The 22,878-nt window shown below is 34.6% G+C and overlaps 1 protein-coding gene across 9 annotated transcripts; it reads left to right on the top strand.

Annotated features, from left to right (window-relative positions):
- The first annotated feature begins 388 nt into the window (after nucleotides 1-388).
- Nucleotides 389-22,122, top strand: LOC108559642 (patronin). Of its 9 annotated transcripts, none has more exons than XM_017916981.1 (21): nucleotides 390-884; nucleotides 9,019-9,330; nucleotides 9,943-10,421; nucleotides 10,485-10,591; nucleotides 11,034-11,159; nucleotides 12,674-13,074; nucleotides 13,140-13,443; nucleotides 13,503-13,867; nucleotides 14,776-14,949; nucleotides 15,281-15,396; nucleotides 15,510-15,947; nucleotides 16,040-16,715; nucleotides 16,778-16,963; nucleotides 17,024-17,260; nucleotides 17,702-17,885; nucleotides 18,246-18,332; nucleotides 18,726-18,812; nucleotides 19,306-19,398; nucleotides 20,424-20,654; nucleotides 20,742-21,030; nucleotides 21,106-22,122. In XM_017916981.1, exons 1-21 carry the CDS (start codon nucleotides 702-704, stop codon nucleotides 21,248-21,250), a joined length of 5,220 nt encoding a protein of 1,739 aa, XP_017772470.1. In that variant the 5' UTR covers nucleotides 390-701; the 3' UTR covers nucleotides 21,251-22,122. The 9 variants fall into 9 exon arrangements, with proteins under 9 accessions (XP_017772477.1, XP_017772470.1, XP_017772471.1 ...); XM_017916982.1 differs by having other exon boundaries at nucleotides 15,528-15,947; nucleotides 21,106-21,250; XM_017916983.1 differs by lacking the exon at nucleotides 390-884 and adding an exon at nucleotides 2,789-3,017 and having other exon boundaries at nucleotides 21,106-21,250.
- Nucleotides 22,123-22,878: the final 756 nt, after the last annotated feature.

The raw sequence follows: 22,878 nt of genomic DNA, 5'->3' as shown, positions 1-22,878 counted from the left end.
TTTTCGTTTAACAGACATGTTATAATTAATCTACCGCTAGTCGACGTTTGTTTCAAGTAAATTATAATAATTCGTATTGGAAATATGATTAGTATAATTACGTAATTGGGTAAATATTAAATATTTTGATGAAAAACATTCGAATTTGAAATTATTCAAGCCAATTAGTTTAAAAAAGATTATGTATTAATTTCGTATTAAATCGAGCGCAAATCAATGTTGGTTCGAGATAAATTATGTTATAAAATACAAATGTTGAGTTGATTTATCAGATAAATAGTTAAATAACATTCGAATTTGAAATTAGCGCTTTGCCACGCCTGCCAACATGAGAATGCATATGGATATGATGACAGATGATGATTCATAATAAAGACACCAGCGGCGCTGCGAGCTTTTTTTCAGTGACAAGACTGACAGGCGAACAACACTATTTTCTAACGAGATTGTTCGGTGTAACTGAAAGAAAGCCGTAGGAGCCTGGAAATCTGTGGCGAAAGGTTTGCACGATAATGGACGGCATGATATGGGACGTTTAGTGGACGGCGCATAGCAGACAACGAGAGTGTAACAAGTAGTTGACAGTGGCACCCTTGTGATCCCAGAGTGTGAGTGAGTGTGTGTGTGTGCGTGTGTGTCGGAGAGTTTGCCTTTTCACGTAGGTTGGGCTATGACATTGCCAGTGATTCAGTTTCCAGTAAATGTGGGATTTTTTCGCGAGACTCATCAAAGGGCCCACCAATAACGAAGACGCAGCTCAAGGTGGCGAGGAGGGCGGCATCAGGGGATCGGCGGAAATGGACCACCGCTTTACCACGCACGAGAACAACAGACACCCCAGGTCCAGCGATGCAGACCTACAAGACACCAACGAAACGAAAAAGGTATAAGCTACAACAATACAATACCGTGCAATTCAATAAGAACTGCATGCAGGTATACTACTTCTACTACTATTGTTGCTGCTGCTCCCTACTCTAATTTGCATTTCATTACTCATACATTTATTATTAAACCACCGAATCAATATAATTAAATCGAATACTACCTAAGTGTTTCAAAGCTAAATTGTACGTTTCAAAGCAAATACATAACGTTAAAATGCTTTTCCGCAAATCTCATCTCATCATATTTATAGAGCGGGGTACGCTTATCTCAATGTAAATATTTATTTGCCTTCTATTGGATGTAAGTGACACATTTCAAGTTACATTTAAATGTAACCGCTGAAAAGCTATAATTAACGGTGAATCTCGTCATACCCAAATTCTGCCAAAAGAAATTCCGTATTGTTCGAACATCATTAATATTATTATTATTTGCGAATTCCGCGACAGCTCATTTCAATGCGTTATGATAATTGTCTTATTGGATTTGGTCTGTTGTGGTTTGCGCACAAAAGCCAGTAGTACAAATAATATTAGCGTATATGCACCTCTGCGTATAAATAGAGGGTTATGTCATCGCGTGGTTAGTGAAACGAAAAAGAAAAACAATTTGCCTCCTATTATTTATTATCCGGCCATGAATCGCATTCTTTTCGCTGCGCGTAGGTGTACAATGCTCTTGTTATCCCAACACTCACACATACCAACAATTCAGTTTCGCTGAAAGAAAATCATCTTCGATCATCTATTCAATCTTTGCTGGACCTGAACGCGTTTCACTCTCGTGAATTAGTCAGTTTTCTCTTTTATTTTCGAAGGAAATTGCCTGTCATTTGAATCAATAATTGCTATACGTCTATTTAAGAAATCAGGTAGGACTTGATAGAGTGGTACACATAAATGCGTCTTAATTGCGAACGATAACTGCTCGAGTCAATTAAATCTGAAATGACCGTAAACAAAGATTTTAATTAAAAGTTTTTGCAAAGCGGAACAATTATTATTTTTGTACAAATATTGTATTTGCTCTATACTTTATTCGAGTATTATCATGAATTATTCATGTTTTTAAGAATATGTAACTTAATTATGTGAAATAACAATATTAGGTTGATAATTGGGATATTGCTTGGATTCATCACCCGGAAATGAGAAAAATACCGTGAATTTAATTTGCTTTAAACAATGAAACTGTCAAAATTATGTTAATAATTATTGAATATAATGTTTTAGGTATTCTACAACTGTTGATTTTAATAAGTGTTACTTGCGAGTTATTCATTACTACTACTACTACTTTATGTATCGATCCATACATTTATATTTACAACATAATTGTTGTGATAGTTTACTTAACTGTTTCCGATAACACTGGACATATATTTCAAGTAGTTCCGCTACCAATATAATTAGTCATGTATAAATAGATACAAACTTAGAGAATTGTCACGGTTGTTTATTTTCTAGAGAATTAAAAATTTTCTTAATTTTACAACTTAGACAATTCAGGAGAAAATCCCTAATAAATTTGTTAATGATTTATTTATTCATGTACTACTTTCTGCTATAATATCTTAAATTATTCACGTGTGGGTTTTGATCGAATGCATGGACCAAGCAAGTCAATAATAATGCCAATTATTGGTTTGTTATATAATAATGTTTAAATTATACATAATTTAAAACTTATTGTAATAATTCTCAGGGTAAAAGGATAATTGTAGTTTGCTTATTTCTTAATTTTATATCTATAACATTTTTTTTATAAGAATGTTCTGTTTTTGTTTAAAAGTAGTTATTGAAGAGGTACTGTCATTAGATCCCCACTAATTAGCAACGATCCGTAGGCGCGATGACCGCTCCCACCATTGAGTATTAGACAGATCAGTAGTTAGTGTTGAACCAACGACGTGAGCGGCACGCAACTAGAAAGAAGATATCTTCGCAGCGAGAATTGCATGTAGTTTTCATAAACAATTTCAAATTGCGAATTATGATGTTCAAACTGTTTGTGTAATTAATAGTATGGTGCTAACTGTGGCTACTGTTAGCTCTCTTTCGAGTTGCTACCAGGATGGAGTGTATAATAAATCGAGCGATGGAATTGGAGTATCTTTGGTTACATTTTACGTGAGTAGATGAACGTATTTATTCAAGAATAATGGATGGATGGATCCAACCAAATTTATAATGCTTTTACGTATGCATGAAATAACACAGAAAAAAACAACGTGGGCAGTTTGAGAGGTATGGCGATACGTTACATCAATATAGAAATCGCTATTATGCGTGTGATGTTGCAAACTGGAAGTTATTTTAATTAGTGCAGCAGCCCAGCTGTGAGCAGCAATTAACAGCATTTCGGGTTTGGGCTTTTGCAGTTTCTAGTAAGTGGTGTATATGATTACGAGTCAATGAAAGTTGCATGTAATGCCAATTTCACGCACGAATTATTATTAATTTTATTTACTCATGGTATTTTACCCTTCTTCCAGGTATTATATAACCAATTATTAAGATTCTGTGCTACATTGCTGCAATTGATAGAAATCTGTTAATGCTATTTGTATCATTATGCAAATTGCGATGCTGTTGCGGAATTATTATTGTTGAATAACTGATGAGATGGGCAAGTTGTTACGCCGTCTTCGAGACTTTATGCAAAATAAGTTATTTTAGAAAATGCTCCTTCACCTATTACTCAAAACACGAGTCTCGTATTCATATGTAATGTAAGTAAGTTGTTGTAACTTTCATCTAAGCCCGCAAATAACATGCAATCAGCATATGAATGCAGCATACCTTTTTCAAAAAATACTATTTGCATAGTAAACGCACGTGAAAAAAATAAGTAAAGAGAAACTGATTTTGCCGTCTCTCATTATCCACGGATGTTGTACCCTGAAGATTTCCGTTTTTGAAAACAATCTGTGGGGCACGTGGCCAATGTCTATTGGTCGGCGACCAATAAAATCCCCCTCAGCATTTATTTCCGTTCACCTTACTGTACAAGGAATCAGAAACAATTTTAGCCGAGTTAATTTTGTAAAAGGAATTCATCTCATCCAATAGCTCAACTGTCTATTGTTATATTTAAATGTGCGACTTCTAGATACTGTTGTTGTCTATGAATGATGATTATGTAAACTACGAATTGAGCTTTTCTTCCGTTTGGACAGTGCGCGCGGAATATATTAGTTTGTTAATAAAATTGCACGACCAATAGGTAGGGAATAGCAATTAGTTTGAATGCGCGCCTGATGATATAAATGAAGATATTTGTGTGGTTGAATGGATTGTATGTATGATGCTGGTGGTGGTTATGAGCGATGGGAATCTGTGCAGTTGAATAGACCCATCAAATCGCGGTCGCTTTGGCTGCTCGCTACATAATGTAGGTGCAAAGTGGCTAATTAATAAATTAATTATTAAAGTGATTTCTCTTAGAAAACAGCTGTTGTGGGATTCACGTAAAGGCACGTACGTTGCACGTTCATCATTTTAGCAGCAGTTTAGTATCTGGTGCACCAGAGACTATTAGTTTAGTATTGGTGTATTAATTGCGTATTTTGTCATAGTTGTTTTATGGCAGAGCGAAACGCGAGGACGAGAAGGTTGTTAGAAAGAATAAAATACCTGTCTGCCCACCGGTCGATCCTTATACGCGATACCTGGCATTACTCAATGATCAACACATTCATGGAAATGAATTGGGCACGAATATCATAATAAAAACGATAAATAATGAATTTGACATTTCAACCAAAAAAAACACATACACATCTAATCAACAATAGTATTTATCTGCTGATTCTATTATTGTTTTGGTATGGCAGATGAAGAGTTTATGTCTTTGCTTTCTTCCGACGTGTAGCACTTTAAATAAAGACCATGTGTTTTTTGGAAGGACGACTGGCGCCCACGATATTTGGTTAAGTTAAAACAGAAAGTGCGGTTGATGCTGCTTCTACATATATATATATATATATACAAAAGTTGCGGTATGTTCTGAGCGCGCATACCATTATGTGTGCATTACACCTAATTCTATTCGATTTGCCTGCGAATTGGTTACAAGCAAATTTCGACCTAGATGCCAACTACCGAATCGGGAAAACTGGCTAAATATTAACATCCATACTAGACGCCAACGTATGAACGATTGCGTCATTTGTCATATAGGAGGTATAATGCATGTAGCATGTAATTACAATAATTTATTGTTCTATCTCGAATGAATGTTTTCACATTTCAAATGAGGCTTCAATTAAATATGAAAAACCATTAAGGAACACAGCGCTTTAACAATATGCACGTGTGAATTAATATCAGATCAGAGTTGTTTCGTGTTCTTCGAAAACGGCGCATGAGAAAAGTTTTGATATTCAAGTAAAGTAAATCCAATTAATTAGGATCCTTGCTGCTTGCTCGGCAACGCCGTTCCTGTTACCGTTCGCTCTTCAACAATTAACAATAATAATAACGTTCAGTTTCAACGGATGGTTCAATGTTCTTACAGACCCGCCGCTATGTACAGAAGCAGAGGAGCGACCAGTAAGTCGCGCTCTCTGGAGTTAATTTAAGATCTATTTGACCGACTTGGAGCAACCATCGTTTCTAAATATGAAAACAAATTGAAATTCAGTTTTCGACTGGTTCGCTGAATATTAACAACATCTTGTAGCCTTGCCCACCGGAAAACAACAATCTGTATATTTGTACTTGTATACTTATATGATTCACAATTGGTTTCCCGTAATCGCCTATTGCGTTCTTTGATTGCTGGTACAAAGAAATGTGAGAGAAACTAGATTTTCTTAAGAATTGATAGGTTTTCTCTAATGTGCGTGAACTCAAACTTGTTTTGTCAAGATTGCTTTTACTAAAATAGTCTTCAATGCATATATATAGTCGGCGTGGTTCATGTACTTTTGGATTTCGTATGGAGGGGAAGTCGGTCAGTGGCTGTTTCGGTACATTACATGTTTATACAAGTGTTCACGGGAATAAAACGTAATGAATATTTCAAATATTTCATTAAAAATAACCATTGTATTTAGTTTTTAATACTTTAACAATGGTTAATTGTCAAACGATATTTATTTAGTAATTATCCTAGTTAAAATAACAGGTGTAATTGATTATAAAGTTCGTTTTCGAATTGCGCATTTGAAATAAAAAAAAGAAGATTGTTGACAAATGAGCAAATCTCGTTACGCAGATCGAAACGAGTACGAGTTAACTAATGAGTATCTTTAGTGAGCCTGTAAATATCTACGGCTACGTACTTACATAGTAACGAGACAACCTTGAAATGATAATTGCATAAAAAGCAGATCGTCGTGTGACAAAGTTGAATTGTGGTAAATGCCTGTCGTTTGCGAGGTGAAGGAAACAAAAAAAATAAATACGCACGTTTATTTCTGTTGTCAGACTCCGGTGCATCCGACTTAAAAGCATTTCTGTTCACAGGAAAAGCATATAATTTTCAGTTTTCATTCGCTACCAATTACGCGCTATTGTTCCATGAAGGTCGATGGACAACAAGAAAAAGAAGAGAGGAATAAGTTTTATTGGAAACTGCATAATTGTATAATGACTGGCCTCGGTGGTTATATTAAACACGGAAACGATGAATCAAATATCTTAAAGATTTTACGTTAGTATTCAAATATTTATTGCATGACTCATTTTTAAGAATATAGGTTTATTCGGACAGCATATGTGACATGGATATGCGTGTAACCATGTGTTTAATGTCGGCTATTGGGTGAATTGTATAAGAAGTGAGAAAATATACATTGTATTGAATATATTGTAGTCATTTCATTCATCCTCGTGCATTTTCAACGCGGTTGATCGTAAGCGTTTATTAGGTATTCCGAGAAAGTACCATCACGCTTGTAGTTGTTTTCTTATTGCCGATGGAATGAGTAATATATGCCGTCTTTAGTACTAGTATTAAAGCATAATTCTTTTAAGAAGCCAATGCTTATGAAAATTTAGTCACCTCCCATAACTTAAATGTAGTAACTATAATTATGTACATTATTTAATGATGCTGCACATCTTCAATTATATTAATAAATGATAAATCAAGCGTATAAATAGAAGTTACTATATGTTTATATTATAATTAGTGAAAGTCCAGTAAATTATATGAGATGACGGAAAGACGGTTAATTAACAATAAAAATTGTTAAATAAATATAAGAGTTTTTTTCAATGTGATGTTATAATTGTCTTCTTTTAAGCAGTTGAAATAAGTGTGATCAAACCATCTCATCCATTACTTTAATCTGGGAAGCTGTTAACCATTCCATCATATTTTATTGAGAACAAGACATTGTTAGTAAATTTGGCAGCCTACAACTATCTACTCTTCTTAATGAGAAAAAATGAAGAGAATGAGGCGAGAATGAATTCCTTTGTTAGATGAGCTTTGTGTTACTTTTGGCTTGGATTAAAAAGTGTCGCAAATTGTTTATCAAGCGCATCAAATCATTATAAGAGACGTGCCAAATATAAAACGTATACTCAATACTATTTACATGTAAAATTGTCAACTTATTGAGACATCAATAATTCAATCAGAATTTATCTGTTTTTCATTTCCTGGGAAGAAAACAAAAACTAATGAGAACGAAGGTTACCAGGAAGGCTATAAATGTAAATGCCAGTATTTTATTTACGTACGTATATGTAATTGCTTTAGAATTTTATTGAAAGAAACTTTAACTAGTGCATTCGTAAACTATATATATATATTTCATGTTCTTCTCATATCTTTCATTATACCATGTTCAACAACTGCTAACTTTAGATTTCATCGTATAAAAAAATAGGTCATCGGTAGATCGATATTTAAAGGGCTGAAATTTGGGTGAAAGTGACCTCAGTCAAAAGGTTTCGTGTTCAGACGTTATCAAAAATTCGGCATTGACGTGAACTAGATAGTAATTAGTAAAATGTATACTGCAATTCATTTCAAACTGTATTTTAAATAATTGATGCAATTCGCTAATACGTCTGCCAAAACTAATATAATATGAGCAGCTGAGAAGTGCTGATTTGGAATAAGGAAATGGAAATGAAAATAGACGCGTCCATTATGCATGTTTGTTTAATAAACATTACCTTGGTATTTAGGGCAATATTGTATTAAACACTCTAGGAATAGACACGAGTGCAATATTTGTATTGGAAATGAACCAGTAACCACTTAATTAACATGATTTTGTAGCTGTGCGGCATTCAAGGATTGGTCAATGTAAATACACACAAACTAATGTTTATAAACATAATGCCTAACGAGTATATTTATATTTGCCGCTGAAGACGTGATATAATAGGACTTAGTTTTGTTGATTTACATTTGTTATGTATGAATTTCATGCAGAAACTGCAGTGGCGATGTTTATTTACATGTGCATACAGACATATTAAGTCGGCATTAAGGAGACAACGACCTCGACTGGGGAAATCAATTTGTTGGAGAATGTGTAAAAAGCTTGCGAACAACGTAACATGATTATTATTATTATAATCAATGTACTATTGCACTTATCGTCTAATTTTCACTTAAACATAATGACCATTACTAACGTGAACGTAAAATATATTTGTTTGTTGTAATCAAACAATAAGCAGTATTTTATAATACTGTATTTCGAATTTTCTTCATTTTGTTTGGCGATGCACCAAGACCATTACCACAAGTAAATATTTATCTTCTAACGTGTTTATGTTAGAAAAGATGATAGGATGGTTCGGGTGCGGATGGAGTAATAAAAAGGGAACACTGAATGAAATCGCATTTAAATTTGTTTTTGATTTTCATTTTATAAATATTTTCCGGATTTATTTCATTTTTACCATCACAAGAACAGGTTAACTATGAGTGCGAGATGCTGTATAGGTGTAATTTAGTAGGATGGAATGCAGGTTGGGCAGGTGAACGCGGAACAAGTCTAGAAAGCTTCAATAGCTCCACGGGCTAAATTAGAAAGAGAATCACAAGGCGCAATTACTCTAGAAGAGACCGAGGATTTCAGACTATCATCATATTTTCCAATTAATTTCTATGCATATTAATTATCGCTTGTTTTTATCTTCTTTCGTTTGTTTGCAGGCAAAGCAGAGAGCGTTCGTGAAATGGCTGCTGTCCAAGGCGTTCAATAACGATGTGCCTCAGCATCTTCGTGAGCCCTTCTACAAAGACTATGAGAACCAGGAACACCTTAAGCCGCAGATCGTTGGGGCCTTGGCGAATGCGGACATGTATTGCCAGGCCCTGGGCAACATCTATTCGGATCCGAATTACCACAACTTCAATCACGTTTCCATTCAGCAGCTGCTCGTCCGCAAAGGGGTGTTCGTCGCCGATCACAACGACTCCCAGTACACAGAAACCAACCTAATACAAACGAATCCACTCCGGATGGTAAGTTGCTTTCCGTGTGTATAAATATTATCACTTGGAATGTAAATAAACCGAAGTTATTTTCCCGTGTAAACATGAAACTGGTTTATTGTTTTCTGTGCTCTGAGATGTGCTTATTCTTCGTATTCAATTCAAGTTTTAAATGGCATGCAGTCCTAATTAACTGCAATTGCGAAAATAGTAAAAGAAAATCTAGTATACAAAATAGTAATATCGCATTAAAGGTAATAGATGAGTTGCGACTGAGAGAGCTTGCTTGTATCGCATATTTTCTTTTAGTACGAGGAGGGCTTTCTGCCTGCTTGTGCTTGCTAGACCGTACATGATATATGATTTCATATGTACCGTAATTACGCCGGGGTATTTTCTGCAATAAATATGTTTAATTATAGATTTATATATAATTTATGGTTATATTTATATATAAAAAAATATAATTGATATAATCTGTAGATGAATTTACGTAAAATAAAATCTTGGTGTTGTTAAACAAGTTTCGATCCTACTTCCGGTCTATTTTGTTGGATTTAAAGAAGAAAGTTTATTATTATTCTTTATATTATATAAATCTTGATTACTAGTATTTTACTAAATATTTATATTTTATTTCAGAGTGCACATATGGTGGTAGTGGAATCTATAATGGTGTTATATGCCAAAGAAGTGGCGACATCCGACCGTGTTGCTGCTGCTGTTCAGCGGTTTAGCAATGGCAGAGAGGGAGATCATGGTGTGCCCGAGTATCATGAACTCAGCCTTTTATATTGGGTAGACTATGCGAATAACGCTTTAATAAAACGAGTCACCGAAGATATAGCTGAAGGCCGCGTAACCAATGGTACGGATCGCAGTAAATCGTTGGACATCCCCAACATAACGAAATGGAGGGATCTATGCGATGGCATCGGAATCGCCGGTCTGATCTCCTATTATTGTCCCGAGAAGCTGCTCTGGTCGAAAATTAAAATATCCGCGCTGCCCACTGTTCCAGAGAGTTTGCACAATTTACGACTCGTTCAAGACTTTTGTTCTCAATGCTTACCAGCCAATGTGTTTCACATGATGCCTGAAGACATAACGTACATGAGAGGGTAACGTGTTTCTTTATTTTCTCTTTGCTTCGAACCAAAGTCTATTTTGAATCTGTGTTCTAGGTCTATGAAGCAAATACTGATGGTCTTTCTAGCGGATTTATTTAATTTCTTGGAAATCCATCCTGTCGATTGTGTACGCTATCCTGGTATGGAACGGGCGTCATACGGTGAGTTTGCAATCTTACTTATTATCGTTTTACCCGTTTATGACCCGTTATTCTATTTTTTTTTGCTGCTTATGATTTTAATTCTTGCTAAGTTTCTTTGTTTCTGTACACCATGAAAAGAAGTCATGTTGAATTATAACTGTAGGGCTCATTTGCATAGCACAAGGAATTGACTTTTCCAAACCCATATTAATGTGTTGTACGCTAGTGTATTCAATTGTTGTAACATCAATTTGGTGGTGGTTTTATGACTATTTGAGTTGTATTAGAGTAACAATGGTTAGGGGAGGAAGAGGATAAGTTATGCAGTTCTACTAGATTATGATTTATGAAATGAGTGTTAAGTTGTAATTCTCGTTCTGTTGTTCTCTTTTCTGATCTCTATTTTTGGTAACTATTTTATTTTTTCGGACCTTTTTGTCTGTGTGTGGTTGTTGTGTAGAGGGTTTCCCGGCGCGTAATGCCCACGGAGTGGCGCACAAACGCAACCTGCCACCCACGGTCATGACTCCCATACCTGACCTACGGAGTGGTCTTGACGACATCGTCGCACCACAACCATTCCAAGGTAAAACTACCAAAGGATGTGAGATAAAGATTATAATATGTGTATCAAAATATCAGCAGAGCAAGCTAGATTCATCTTCGATTTTTTTATTTCCTTATTTTTTATTTGTTTTCATTTCTTTGTTCCTATTTTGAAAAGACAATTCAATATTAATACATACTTGCATCACATGCATCATTGTGTGAATCACCATGATTTTTCGTAGCATTTTTTTTTATATTTTGTTCTTACTTATGATTTTAGTGCATCATTTTTAGTTAGATAACATATCTTTAGACATAGTATGATATCATTATAGGAAATACTAGAAGAGAGCTTTTTATATATACATAATATAAATAATTGTTATCTTCACTTCTCTAGTCACTGTTGTAACTCGTTTCAATGTATTATTTTTACTCTCTTGCAATCTTTACAAGTTTATTTGTAAACACCGTAAACAATGCCCACTGTTTCATCCTTGTCAGATATCGTAGATGCACTTTACATACAATGGTTCATTTTGTTTATTTATATAGTAACATTAATTCGGTTATAATGATAATTATATGGTTGTAACACAATTTTATAATTACGATTAATATAAGATTTAAACGCATTTATAACGATTATTAATAGACTTTGTCTAGGAATGTTACTACAGTTTTTTTTAAATTATCGTACGTCATCGGATAAACCGTTCAACTTTAATTACAACAATAATTGACCCAAACATTAATATAATTTTTGTTTATAAATCTTAGTTTAGATATTGCATCAACTTTTTTTCTTGTCGAATTTATTTATATATTTAGGTTGCATGGCACACCGTATACGTGTATTTCTATTAATGAGAGTGTATAAATCACTAAAATATTTTTTTCTTTTTAGTATAAATATCAAATCCCACGATTTGAACCATTTCGGTTTGTCTTTAAAATGCTTAAAATAAACATATTATAATACGACTTAGTGCATCCATGACCATGGGTGGATAGGGTAGATGTTTTTAGTTCTGTATTTGAAATGGGCTAACTACCTCTACAGATATAATTTATAGGACGAAAACGGTATCATTTGTAGTTCAAATTACCTTGTTTCTTTGGAATCTGCTCGAAAGCTTTTCATGAATAATTATTTTAAAGCTTACACTGACATAGACATTTCCCAGTGCAAATGGGATTTTTTTTTTAAATGGAAATATTTTTTTGCAAAAGCAAATTTTTATTTTCAATACTCTAACCATATTATTATTTTTGTAAAGGCGTGTAAGCTTCATGTAGTTTCGTTTGTTCAGAATATTTAAATTTTGAAAAAATTGCATTTCTAAATATCAACTGATATAATTCATTATAGAACTTCATATATTTTTAAATTTACATCATCATATGCATGTTTTTTTTTTTTAAATATCAACCCTCATTTCTGATCGTAATATAACTGCGCATTTGCATGGCTTTCGCTTATCACTAATAATTGGTATTTTTTGTAGCTTAATATAAATATTTTAAAATCTCTGGATTATATTTTGTTAGTATCTCGTACTCCAACGCACCAGCCATTGAGAAAGACTAGTTCATTGCAACATAGTGTTTCTGAGATGAGTGAGGATAGTTTGAGGCGTGGATCCGAGGATTCGTTCGTTGTCCATCGTGGAAAGAATATACCGACGTTGAATTCGATGATAAACGATGAGCCCTTAGTGCCGGCACGACTACGTGCCAACAAGGAAAAGATGAATTCAGATACCAAAGCAGATGAACGGGGCGATAGCATGGCGGCGGGAAGGCCGAGCAATTGGAACGAGAACAAAAGGACCTATGCTGGTCGACGGTCCCGTCGCAACTCTGTTTCGGATGACTCGCAGCTCACAATCGAAAATTTTGGTGGTAGTCAGGATAATCTGAATTTCATTGGAAAAAATCCGGATAAAGAGGTTTGGAGTTTATACTTGCTTGGAGTATATGTATGCACATATTAAAGTTTGTTTCATCCCCATAGGTAGGAGCACACGTTGGTCGTAAAATCTCAGCACCGGCCCCTCCAATCCCATTTGTTAATAATCCTGCTGTTCGTTCGACATTGCAAGATGCCCGCGGTTCTATTCAATTGGGCTATGACAATGGTTGCGAAAAACACGAGACTGAACGAGAAAACTTTAAACTGAAACGTCAACTGAGTAGTGATGACATGACACTACGCTCGATGCAAGAACGTAACAAGGAAAATATGGTACAAGATGTTATCGATGGCGAAGCTAACAATAGGATGTCTTTTGCTGATGTTAATAAAAAAGATCCTGGTGGTAAGAGTAACTGATATGACTGATAGTACTTTTATATTAACATTATTGTTCTTATTCAGGTATTCAACTAGTCTATATGCAACAAGACAAGGAAGGGTTTCCTTCGAAATCCAGTTTTAAAACGAACGGTAACGCCGGTGCCACTGAAAAGAAGACCACAACATTCGCAACTCTTCCGAACACGACCACGTGGCAGCAACAAAGCTCTCAGCAACACGTGGAACACTCGATCAATAGAAGCACCTCCGAAGATTCGAGAATCGGTGGAAATGATCATATAGTCACATCTCAACTTAGTGATATACGTATGAAGCTGGAAGAGAAACGCAGGCACATCGAGAACGAGAAGCGGAAATCGGAGATGGAAATGAACAGACAACGATTGAAAGTCGGAAATGCTGCTTTTCTGCAAGCAGTTGTTAAGGTGAGAAATCTTTTTTTTTTAATTTATTAATTGATCACCATGAACACCAGAATTTGCTTGTACTAATTTCTTCTTTCAAACACGTTCATTTGGTGAATGGTCTATATTCTAGTGAAATTTCTTTTTAAATTCCAGCTGTCTGAAATGGTAAGGTGCAGGTTGTTGTTGCACTATTATTTATTTCAAACTCGTTTATTTTGACATTATTTAGATAGTTTTTGTTTGCTACATGATACACAGGGACCAAAGCAATATATTTATCATGCATATACAATAGTTAGTAAATGAAGTATTTTAAATTATAAATTGCGCATATGATTATATTATATGTTCATATATACACATGAATTAACATTTTAATACAAAATGTGGTATATGTGATTAACAATAAAACCATCCCTGTGTATCCATTAAATTATTTTTGCGTTAAGATTATTTTGAAAAATTCTGATTTTCATTTATCTATAAACTTAAGCTGATTTTCATTTACATTTTCTATTGTTAATTCAGATCAATTATTATTTATAAGTATTAAACAAAATTGCATGTCGTTATACTTATAAAAAGTTAAGAAAGTACAAGAAACATATAATTCAATTATAAATGACCATTAAATGTAATTTTACGTAAACTTAGATTCGGATATTTTTAATTATTTTTGATGGATTATTATTATACATAGAGAATGTTGTGTGTATTTTCTTAACTCTGTCTAGTGAGATTTATTATTACTTTGTTGTAGATAGGTGTTCTATTTCGTTTTATTTTTTTGTTTAAAAAGAGGTTTTCTTGCATCCTTTTGTAATGTTCAGTTATGTTGTTGCAATCTTCGACGTCTTTTTCTTGATATTAAAAATATCTATTTGTTGTCTTTATGTGGGTGACGGTGTCAATGATTTTTTTTGCAGGGTAAAAGTGGAATAGTGAAGTCGTCTTCGGACGCGATGGTGGATAGTTTGATGGTTGGGGGCGGCGGTTCTGTGCCGAATAGCCCTACACAGGTAATCGCGGCTGCCCCCGCAGAACCTACTGCTGGGCCTAGTGCCCCAAAGTCACACACCTCGCGACCCCTAACACTGAAGGTACAATTATTTCTTACTTCTTGCACGTCTTATTAACCGCACTCACTCAGTTACTATCCTATTGTTGACTAATACTGCTTTAAGACTATGTGTGTAGTTAAACTTAGTACATAATTTGATTTGTTTAAACTGTAAAGTAATGGGCTGATCTGTTTACTCAGAAATGTGGATTAATATATATATATATAGTATCAGTGTTCGATTGAGATAAACTGATAATACACTTCTAGAAATTACTATTCTTTCCAAATTTGATATAATTCAGCTTATGTCGGCAGTCACGAGTATTTTTTGACCGTTTTATTTATTGACAATGTACCGTTACAAACAGGATGAAATTCCTAACACGGAGATGAAGTGGATGGATGAAAACCAACCTTTTGTGGAGAACCGCCGGACACCAGACATGGATAATATGAATATGGATACTTATCAGCAATCTATCAAGTGAGTTATCTGACGTTTTCATCTATGGAGGAATGCGTAGTTTTCGTTTTTTTTTTAAATTGAATTATTATTTTAGTTTCGTTTCTAATTTATAATTGTTTTAAAATATGTAGTTCTGTTGTGAATTCTAGTCTCCAAGATATGCAGCGTCTGGCTTCGCATCAACACCAAATGCAGCTGGCGGCTCAATACTACGCACAGCACAATCAACTCCTGCAACAACAATTAGTTCAACAGCAATTATATAATCAGCCACCGATGTATAATCCTCTTCAGTCATCGGCGAGTGCGCCGCACATCCCACAATCGCTCTACCAGCAATCGCGTCTGCAAAACGAACCTCAATTCTTCCTCCACGGCCAACAAGAATCTCCCGTCCCTCAGTTAGTGGCTCCACAAAGACGCACTTGGTCCCAACAACCACAGCCGACGCCGCAGCCACCACCACAGATTGTTCATCCACCAGAAACATACCAGCAGCCAGAGATGCGCACTTGGGCTAAACCACAAAATCCAAATGCCTTCATTTTGCACGACACCAGTAGTGATCGGTAATTGCTTTTCAATCATTTTCATTCAATTTAACATCGATCGCTTACCGATACCACCGATCTTGATACATATTATTATTATCTTTTTTTAGTTACGACAAATATCATGACAATAGATACCATAATGGAGGTGGCGATCATAGTATGAATCATAGCGCCGGTTCTGCAAGTGGTTATACGCTAAGTCAACAACACCAGTTGTACGGCAGTCATTCAAATACACCAAGCACGTCACCGCAACACCACCGACAACACCGTCAATTATCCCAATTGATGGAAGCAAAACGCTCTTCGCCGGTTTCACTCCAGAGTATGGAGCCCGTCCGACCTGAACGCAAGAGCAACGTGATTCACGCCCCGATACCTGCGCCGCCTGCAGATGATATGGAGCCGCAGAGTATATCATTCATTGGAAAGGACGAACAGAACACCGAAGGTCTTAGTCGTTTGAATATTACGTCTGGTAGTAGGACATATCGGATACCATCACCGACGAGGCCATTGATAACACGTAACTCGTTTCAACCGTCACCATCACCACCCCTTTTAGAGAGATCTGCATCGCACGCCGCCGATATTAGCAGCCTTGACAATCGATCCGATCCAAGTAGCCAGAAAGGATTTTATATTAGTTTTGATAACGATGCACCGAAAAGACCTAAACCTCCACTGCGGACCAAGAAAGGTACTGCATCACCGCGAAAAGAACGAAGTTATGTAGAAGATGATGACCCTACACGTGATCGCGAACGAGAGAGAGAAGCTATGGTAATATTGTTAATTAGATTTTAATTGAATTGCATCATTGTTATGTGTTATTTGTTATGCAGGTTGAAAAAAGGAAACAACTAGAAAGAGAGTTAGAACATGAGCGACTGAAGAAGGAATTGGAGGATAAACGAAGATATGAAAAGATGATGGACAGACAGAACCGGGAAGCGACTAGTCATGAAATGGATAAGGTTAACGCTGCATCGGCGTTGGTTATTGGAAACGATCTCAGCAATCCTGATCCAGTACTATTCTCAAAAAAATGTCTATATTCTATTAAATAATACTTTAATTTCTCATTGTAGGATTTAATAGATGAGAGGGAAAAGAAGAAAGAACGCATATTATTGATGTCGCTGCAACGCAGGCAAAAACAAGAAGAAGCAAAAGCGAACAAAGAAGCAGAAACACAAGCTCGAAGGGATCGGGAAAAGGCTAAGGAAGATGAGAAGCTGCGGAAAAAGGAAGAGCAGGCAGCTAGGAGACAACTTATACTCGAACAGCACAAAATGAAAAAAGCTATCGAAGAAGCGGAGCGGGAAGTAAGTACACATAAATGTTGTTTAATAATAATTGGAAAATGAACAAATACGCTCGTATATCATTCCATTAGTATGGAGAACTTAGGTGCAAACTGCAATAAGAAATTAATAATGCAAGCGGCTTATAGCCCGCGTTCTCTCACTCGAGGTGGTCTATTTTTGTCCCACTTCCTTATTTTAGTACGTCGACACGACGTATTTACTTTTGTTTTATTTCCGACAAGTTTATGAACTCGGCGGTGCAGTATAAGAGTATCTCTCCACCAGCATAAACAGTAAACACAGTCTGACTCTTTGTGTAGAAAAATAAGTATATTAAAATGTCTTTTATATATTGGTCTATGGTACGTATGTATTCTTGGTCACATTTAATTTATATTTTATATAAACTGATGTTTTAAACTATTATTTATCAGATTTTGTTTTGTTTTGTTTCTATAGGGCAAAGATGTTGATAAATCTCTGCTGAACTCGTTGAAAGGTGTACCTAAGTTACGCGCTAAAGGTTCAACCGCTAGACCTCGTCCGAAGACGATTCATATCGATAGTGGATCTGTTGAGATGGCAGAGGGAATTGGTTTACAACCATCTCGTGGCAAAAAAGGTTCCAGCTCGAACCTCACTGGTAAGTTATTATTACGGAGAACGCGAGAGTATTGTGTTTAATTAATAATTAACTACATGTAGCCTACCTATTAAATATGCATTCGCGATTAAATTGATTACATTACCCTCATCTTCGCATGCAAAGTAAAGGTGAAAGTGAATGGGCAAATGACCTAAGTCAATATTTGATGTTATAATTAATTTACTGAAACAATTTCGAGGGTTCGTTATTAAATGCAAATATTTCGTTATTCGTTGCAGAGGTAGGCTACTATGTATGGGCTTCTGCACCAATACCTCACTCACCTTATTATAATTTGTTTGCGTTTTTTAAATTTTGATTTGAATTTGTTTTTGTTTTGATTTCTTTTAACTTTAGCTAATTCATACCATTCATCCACTATGAAACGGGACTATTACAGAGGCTCTCAAGACAGTTTAGCTAGTAGTGGATTGCTATACAAAGGTTTGTTTGTTTACCATTTTTTTTTTCGTTGTGATATTACGCGATTTATTTTACAAGAACAATTGCTCCTACAAGTAGATGTGCTAGATATGAAAGTACATTGCACATTTCTCTCATTCTCATTCCTACTGAATTTTTGCTTTCTCCTATCCTTAAGCATTTGTATTCGTTTGTGCATTGTCGTAGTTTCTATAAATAATATATTCGATAAAGAAATGAAGTGATAAGCATAAGATTGTTTTGGTTACACTGCGCCAATACATTTTTATGTTTTTTTTTTAAGTAAATAGTTTTGTTTTTTGTATTAGTTCAGAGAGTAATTTTAAATGTTTATCTTCATATGTTGTTACGATGTCTCGTGTAATGTGTTTGCCAATCTTCTATCCCTTGCAGATTCCCCAGACGACAGCAGGGGAATGTCTCCTTGTCATAGTGCAAACCAGACATTGGGGCGCCGCAGTTCATATAAGACTTCCCGAGGTTTGTATTAAACATTTTTTCCATCAACCACCACCACCAATCTTCTACATACAAACATAATCATTGAATCATGAAACATGAAAAAAGAACAAAACAATACAAGAAAAAAAATATATGAACCTCCTGCCACCTCTGTATACATATTCCACTCTTTTGATATGTGTGTAGCATAAATTAGTGTGTTTGTTTGCGCGCAGCACGTCTATTATTACTTTTATTATTATTATATACCACTATCTTATCTATCTTACCTTTCGTAACTTTCTTCCCATTTCATTCAAAATCATCACATTTACTTTTCGGAGCATTGTGCGAAAACAAACGTTGAATATGAATGAATTGTGTTCTAAAAACAAAGATGCGCGCCTTTTCATAACGAAAAATGAAGCCGTGTTTTGCCGTGTGAAAAAGAATGGCGGGCAAAACCAAAGTATCAAAAGAGATGTTTTGAGTGGAATGGAGGTTGTAGGTTGTATGTATATGTAATTTGCAGACCCGTCACCGGCACAGACCCGAGGAAGGCCTAAGTATTCCACTTATCAAAACTTTAAAGGTCGCAAGTCAAACTCTATGATGAATCTGTACGGTAAGACTACCACAAAAAAAAAATAAACAGAACAAAAAAAAAAGTTAAAGACAAAATATTTATTAAAAGAAACATTCATTCATTTTTGTTTTTTTATTTTCTTATTATTATTATTATTACTGTTATGTTTCTAATAGTATCCTTCTCTCTTTGTCAATGTCTGCTGGATTGTCTTTTTTATTAGCTTACCCGTTTATTAATTACTTTTAATTTCAATTTTTGTTCTGTATTCTCGTCGACAAGTGTCGGCGTCTTCCTGTTTATTATTTATTTTAATTAGACGTGGTGGTTGTTTACCGTAGATAAGTGGTGATGGTTTCTTACTTACTTACTTGGCTTGGAATATTTTGGTTTCTGGGTATATTTTCTGTTTAATTTATTTTTCAGATTTTTGTTGGTCTCTTCTCTGTACATTTGTTATGGTTATGTTTAATGAATGATTTGCCTGCTTAGTATAATATACTGTTTTTGCTTCATGTTAATACTACAAAATATCTATATATATACTCGTGATACCGTCATACTTAGAAACAAACTCATTGTTTTTACACAACAACGATGCTAGAGTAATTGAATCTAGCTCATTAGTCTTTTTTTTAAATTTTATTAATTAAACATTTATCGATCTTAATTTTAACCAAGCATAAATTAAATAACAGTTACGTGTCAATAATATACTAAATTTAAATAATATATTCGTGTTTGTGTTAAAAATGTTGGTTCTGGATTTATATGGTGCTAGTCAAAAATTGTTCGGCGATTAGTATCAATATTAATCAAATATTCTTTTTTTGACATTTTGACTAGACTCACTATATAATTATTAACTGTCACTGAGAATCGTTATATGTTTATTTTTCAAATAATTCGTATTTTATATATAATCATTAGGTAACTCAATTTCATAGCAATAGATTTTTTTGTTACAAAATTTTTTGCTTGTCGTGTTACATATTATTTGAAGATGAACATGTTCTATTTCATGTGATATCATTGGTTGTCTTTCTAAAAGTTTTTCTATGTAGGATCCAGTACTGATCAAGATAGTATGGCTTATCGTTTCGGAGATACGGATAGCGGCCTTGGAAGAGCGACTCCTCCACGCAGAGCACCATCTCCAGGTATGGGCCCAGTGCGACACCTGACGTCCCCTTCATCCGGACCCGGGAGTCTTCCAGTCTCGAAGAGGAGAGGTGTCTTTGACGACGGATCTAGTGACATTAGTTCCACCCCTAGTAGCATTTTAGATTATTCAGGTAGCTCACCACTCACAACATCCACATTGCATCGCCCTTGCTAATATTACTAATCAATACTGATCGTCTGATCGTTTGTTATAATAGGTCCAAGACTTTACAAGCAGCCAGCAACGAAATCGAACCGCAGCATAATGCACAATGCTCTCGAGTACTGCGTCTTTCCAGGCGCCGTCAACCGCGAATCCAAACAGCGTATACTCGATTGCATCGCGAAATCCGAGGTTAAGCATTTCCTGTTGCTCTTCCGGGATGCTGGCTGTCAGTTCCGGGCTTTGTACTCGTACTCTCCCGATATGGTGCCCGAGAGGGTGGAAAAACTTTACGGCACCGGCCCGAAACTTGTCGACGACAAGATGTTCGACAAGTTCTTCAAGTAAGTTCTATAACACCGCATCTGGTGGCGGCATTCGACCATCGCTATAACTGTTGTTTTATCTTCTGTGTGCAGATACAACTCAGGTGGCAAATGTTTTGCCCAAGTTCATACCAAACATCTGACTGTGACTATAGACGCGTTTACGATCCACAATAACCTGTGGCAAGGTAAGAAAGTCAATATGCCGAGCAAGAAGGACATGGCCCTCGTCATCTAGTTTAAATATGCGCTTGTTGGTTTGTTTTACTGTACGTTCATTTTATTCGTAATCATTTGTGTCTCCCATCATCCTTCATGATACTCTCCGCAAGTATGTACGTGTTTTATTGCAGAATACAATATTTTAAATTAATATTAAATATAATGCCGGAGGAGAATTTAAAGGACACCGTCAAATTGTTATTTAGTCATCTAATATTGTATTAATTAATATTATTTTCGTTTGTTATGCTTTACTTAAATATTAAGGCTTTATTTATTACTCGTGTTTTCGAATGTCCTTGAGTGTTTTTCATTTGCGAGAAAGGAAAGCCTTCAAATTAATTCATAAATGGATTCACTTTTACTTTTTTTTTTAAAAAAAAAATCATTTTAATTATCGAAGAGGAAAAAAAATTATAAAATAAACAAAAGATGAACTAATTGCCAATGACCCATCGTCTGAGATATTAGTTAGTGCCTACGATATTGTTTGTTTTCTTTTTCTTTTCTTTTAAATTGAAATACGTTTTATTTTAATTTATGATCAAGTTGTATTATTTTTACACATATTTTTTTTATGTAAGCTCTCTTTCTCTCTCTAATTATACTTATCTACACTATTTACCATTGAATTACTTTCTTTTTGTGCCAGTTTTACTGTTTTCATTTGAACGATTTTACTCTAAAATTGCAACAGGGTAACACGTTTTTCATGTGACTTTGAAACGATCTTCGTTTACATATGTCCCTGTTGATTGATGAAGAAACTGCCTTTGCTTTGTTTGTATAAATTTAGGAATATAAAGTCCAGAAGAAAAGGTAACAATAAGAAAAGAAAATAATGTAAATTTATATTTCTTAGTGTCATTCCATTGATTGTAATTTATATAAGATGATATAGTGCGCGGCTGTTATTTTTGTTTTTATTTTGTTTCTCCTTAATTTATTTTAGTTTACTTTGAACTTCCCGCTGATTTTTGTTTAACTAATATTACCTTTTTAGTTTGGTTCACAACCGCTGGAGATTTTAATATATATATATATATTATTATATTCTAAATTAATCGATTTAATGATTGAACTCGGCTTTTAATTGTCTACACGAAATATCGAGAAAAAAAATATTGTTTTCCTTTTTTTTCTTATGTTTTTTTTTATCATTTTTTAACTGGTAACATATTGTAATGCTACTTAACAAACAAAAAAAAACGAGTTAGATAAGATGAATATGCAAAATAATAAAACAAGTCATTTCTCTCCTAAAAAAAAGTATTTTTTATTTTAATAAAGTTTCATTATCAATATTGTAATATTATTATATGTATGATTCTAATATTCAATAACTAATTAATTATATTTCATTATGTGTACATATTATGTTTTTATAATATATTTATTAATTATTATATCGAATAGGAGTTGATATTGGACTCTCATAAATAAAATAAATAACAGTTAATTGAGTTTAACTTATTTTTCCCCCATACGTTTTACGACTTATCTTATGCACATTCGTATCAAGTTGGTTCAGTTTGTAATAACATCTTTATAACTATATCAACTTTTATTATACACGTTTATTTTCTACCTGTCATTAAAAGGATGTGATAGTTAATGTTAAAATCCTTGGTTCAGAATGTCTAG

Source organism: Nicrophorus vespilloides, unplaced genomic scaffold, assembly GCF_001412225.1.
Source record: "Nicrophorus vespilloides isolate i.1.1-1 unplaced genomic scaffold, Nicve_v1.0, whole genome shotgun sequence".
NCBI lineage: Eukaryota > Metazoa > Arthropoda > Insecta > Coleoptera > Silphidae > Nicrophorus > Nicrophorus vespilloides.
Note: the sequence above shows the minus strand (reverse complement) of the source record. Positions and strands in the feature narration are given on the sequence as shown.

Bases quoted from the DNA above. Each gene is read 5' to 3' on its own strand.
- LOC108559642 (XM_017916981.1), top strand. From the start codon at position 702: ATGTGGGATTTTTTCGCGAGACTCATCAAAGGGCCCACCAATAACGAA. The intron at 13,075-13,139 runs GTTTGGAGTTTA...TCATCCCCATAG, and splicing joins GAAAAAATCCGGATAAAGAG to GTAGGAGCACACGTTGGTCG. The intron at 15,397-15,509 runs GTGAGTTATCTG...TAAAATATGTAG, and splicing joins ACTTATCAGCAATCTATCAA to TTCTGTTGTGAATTCTAGTC.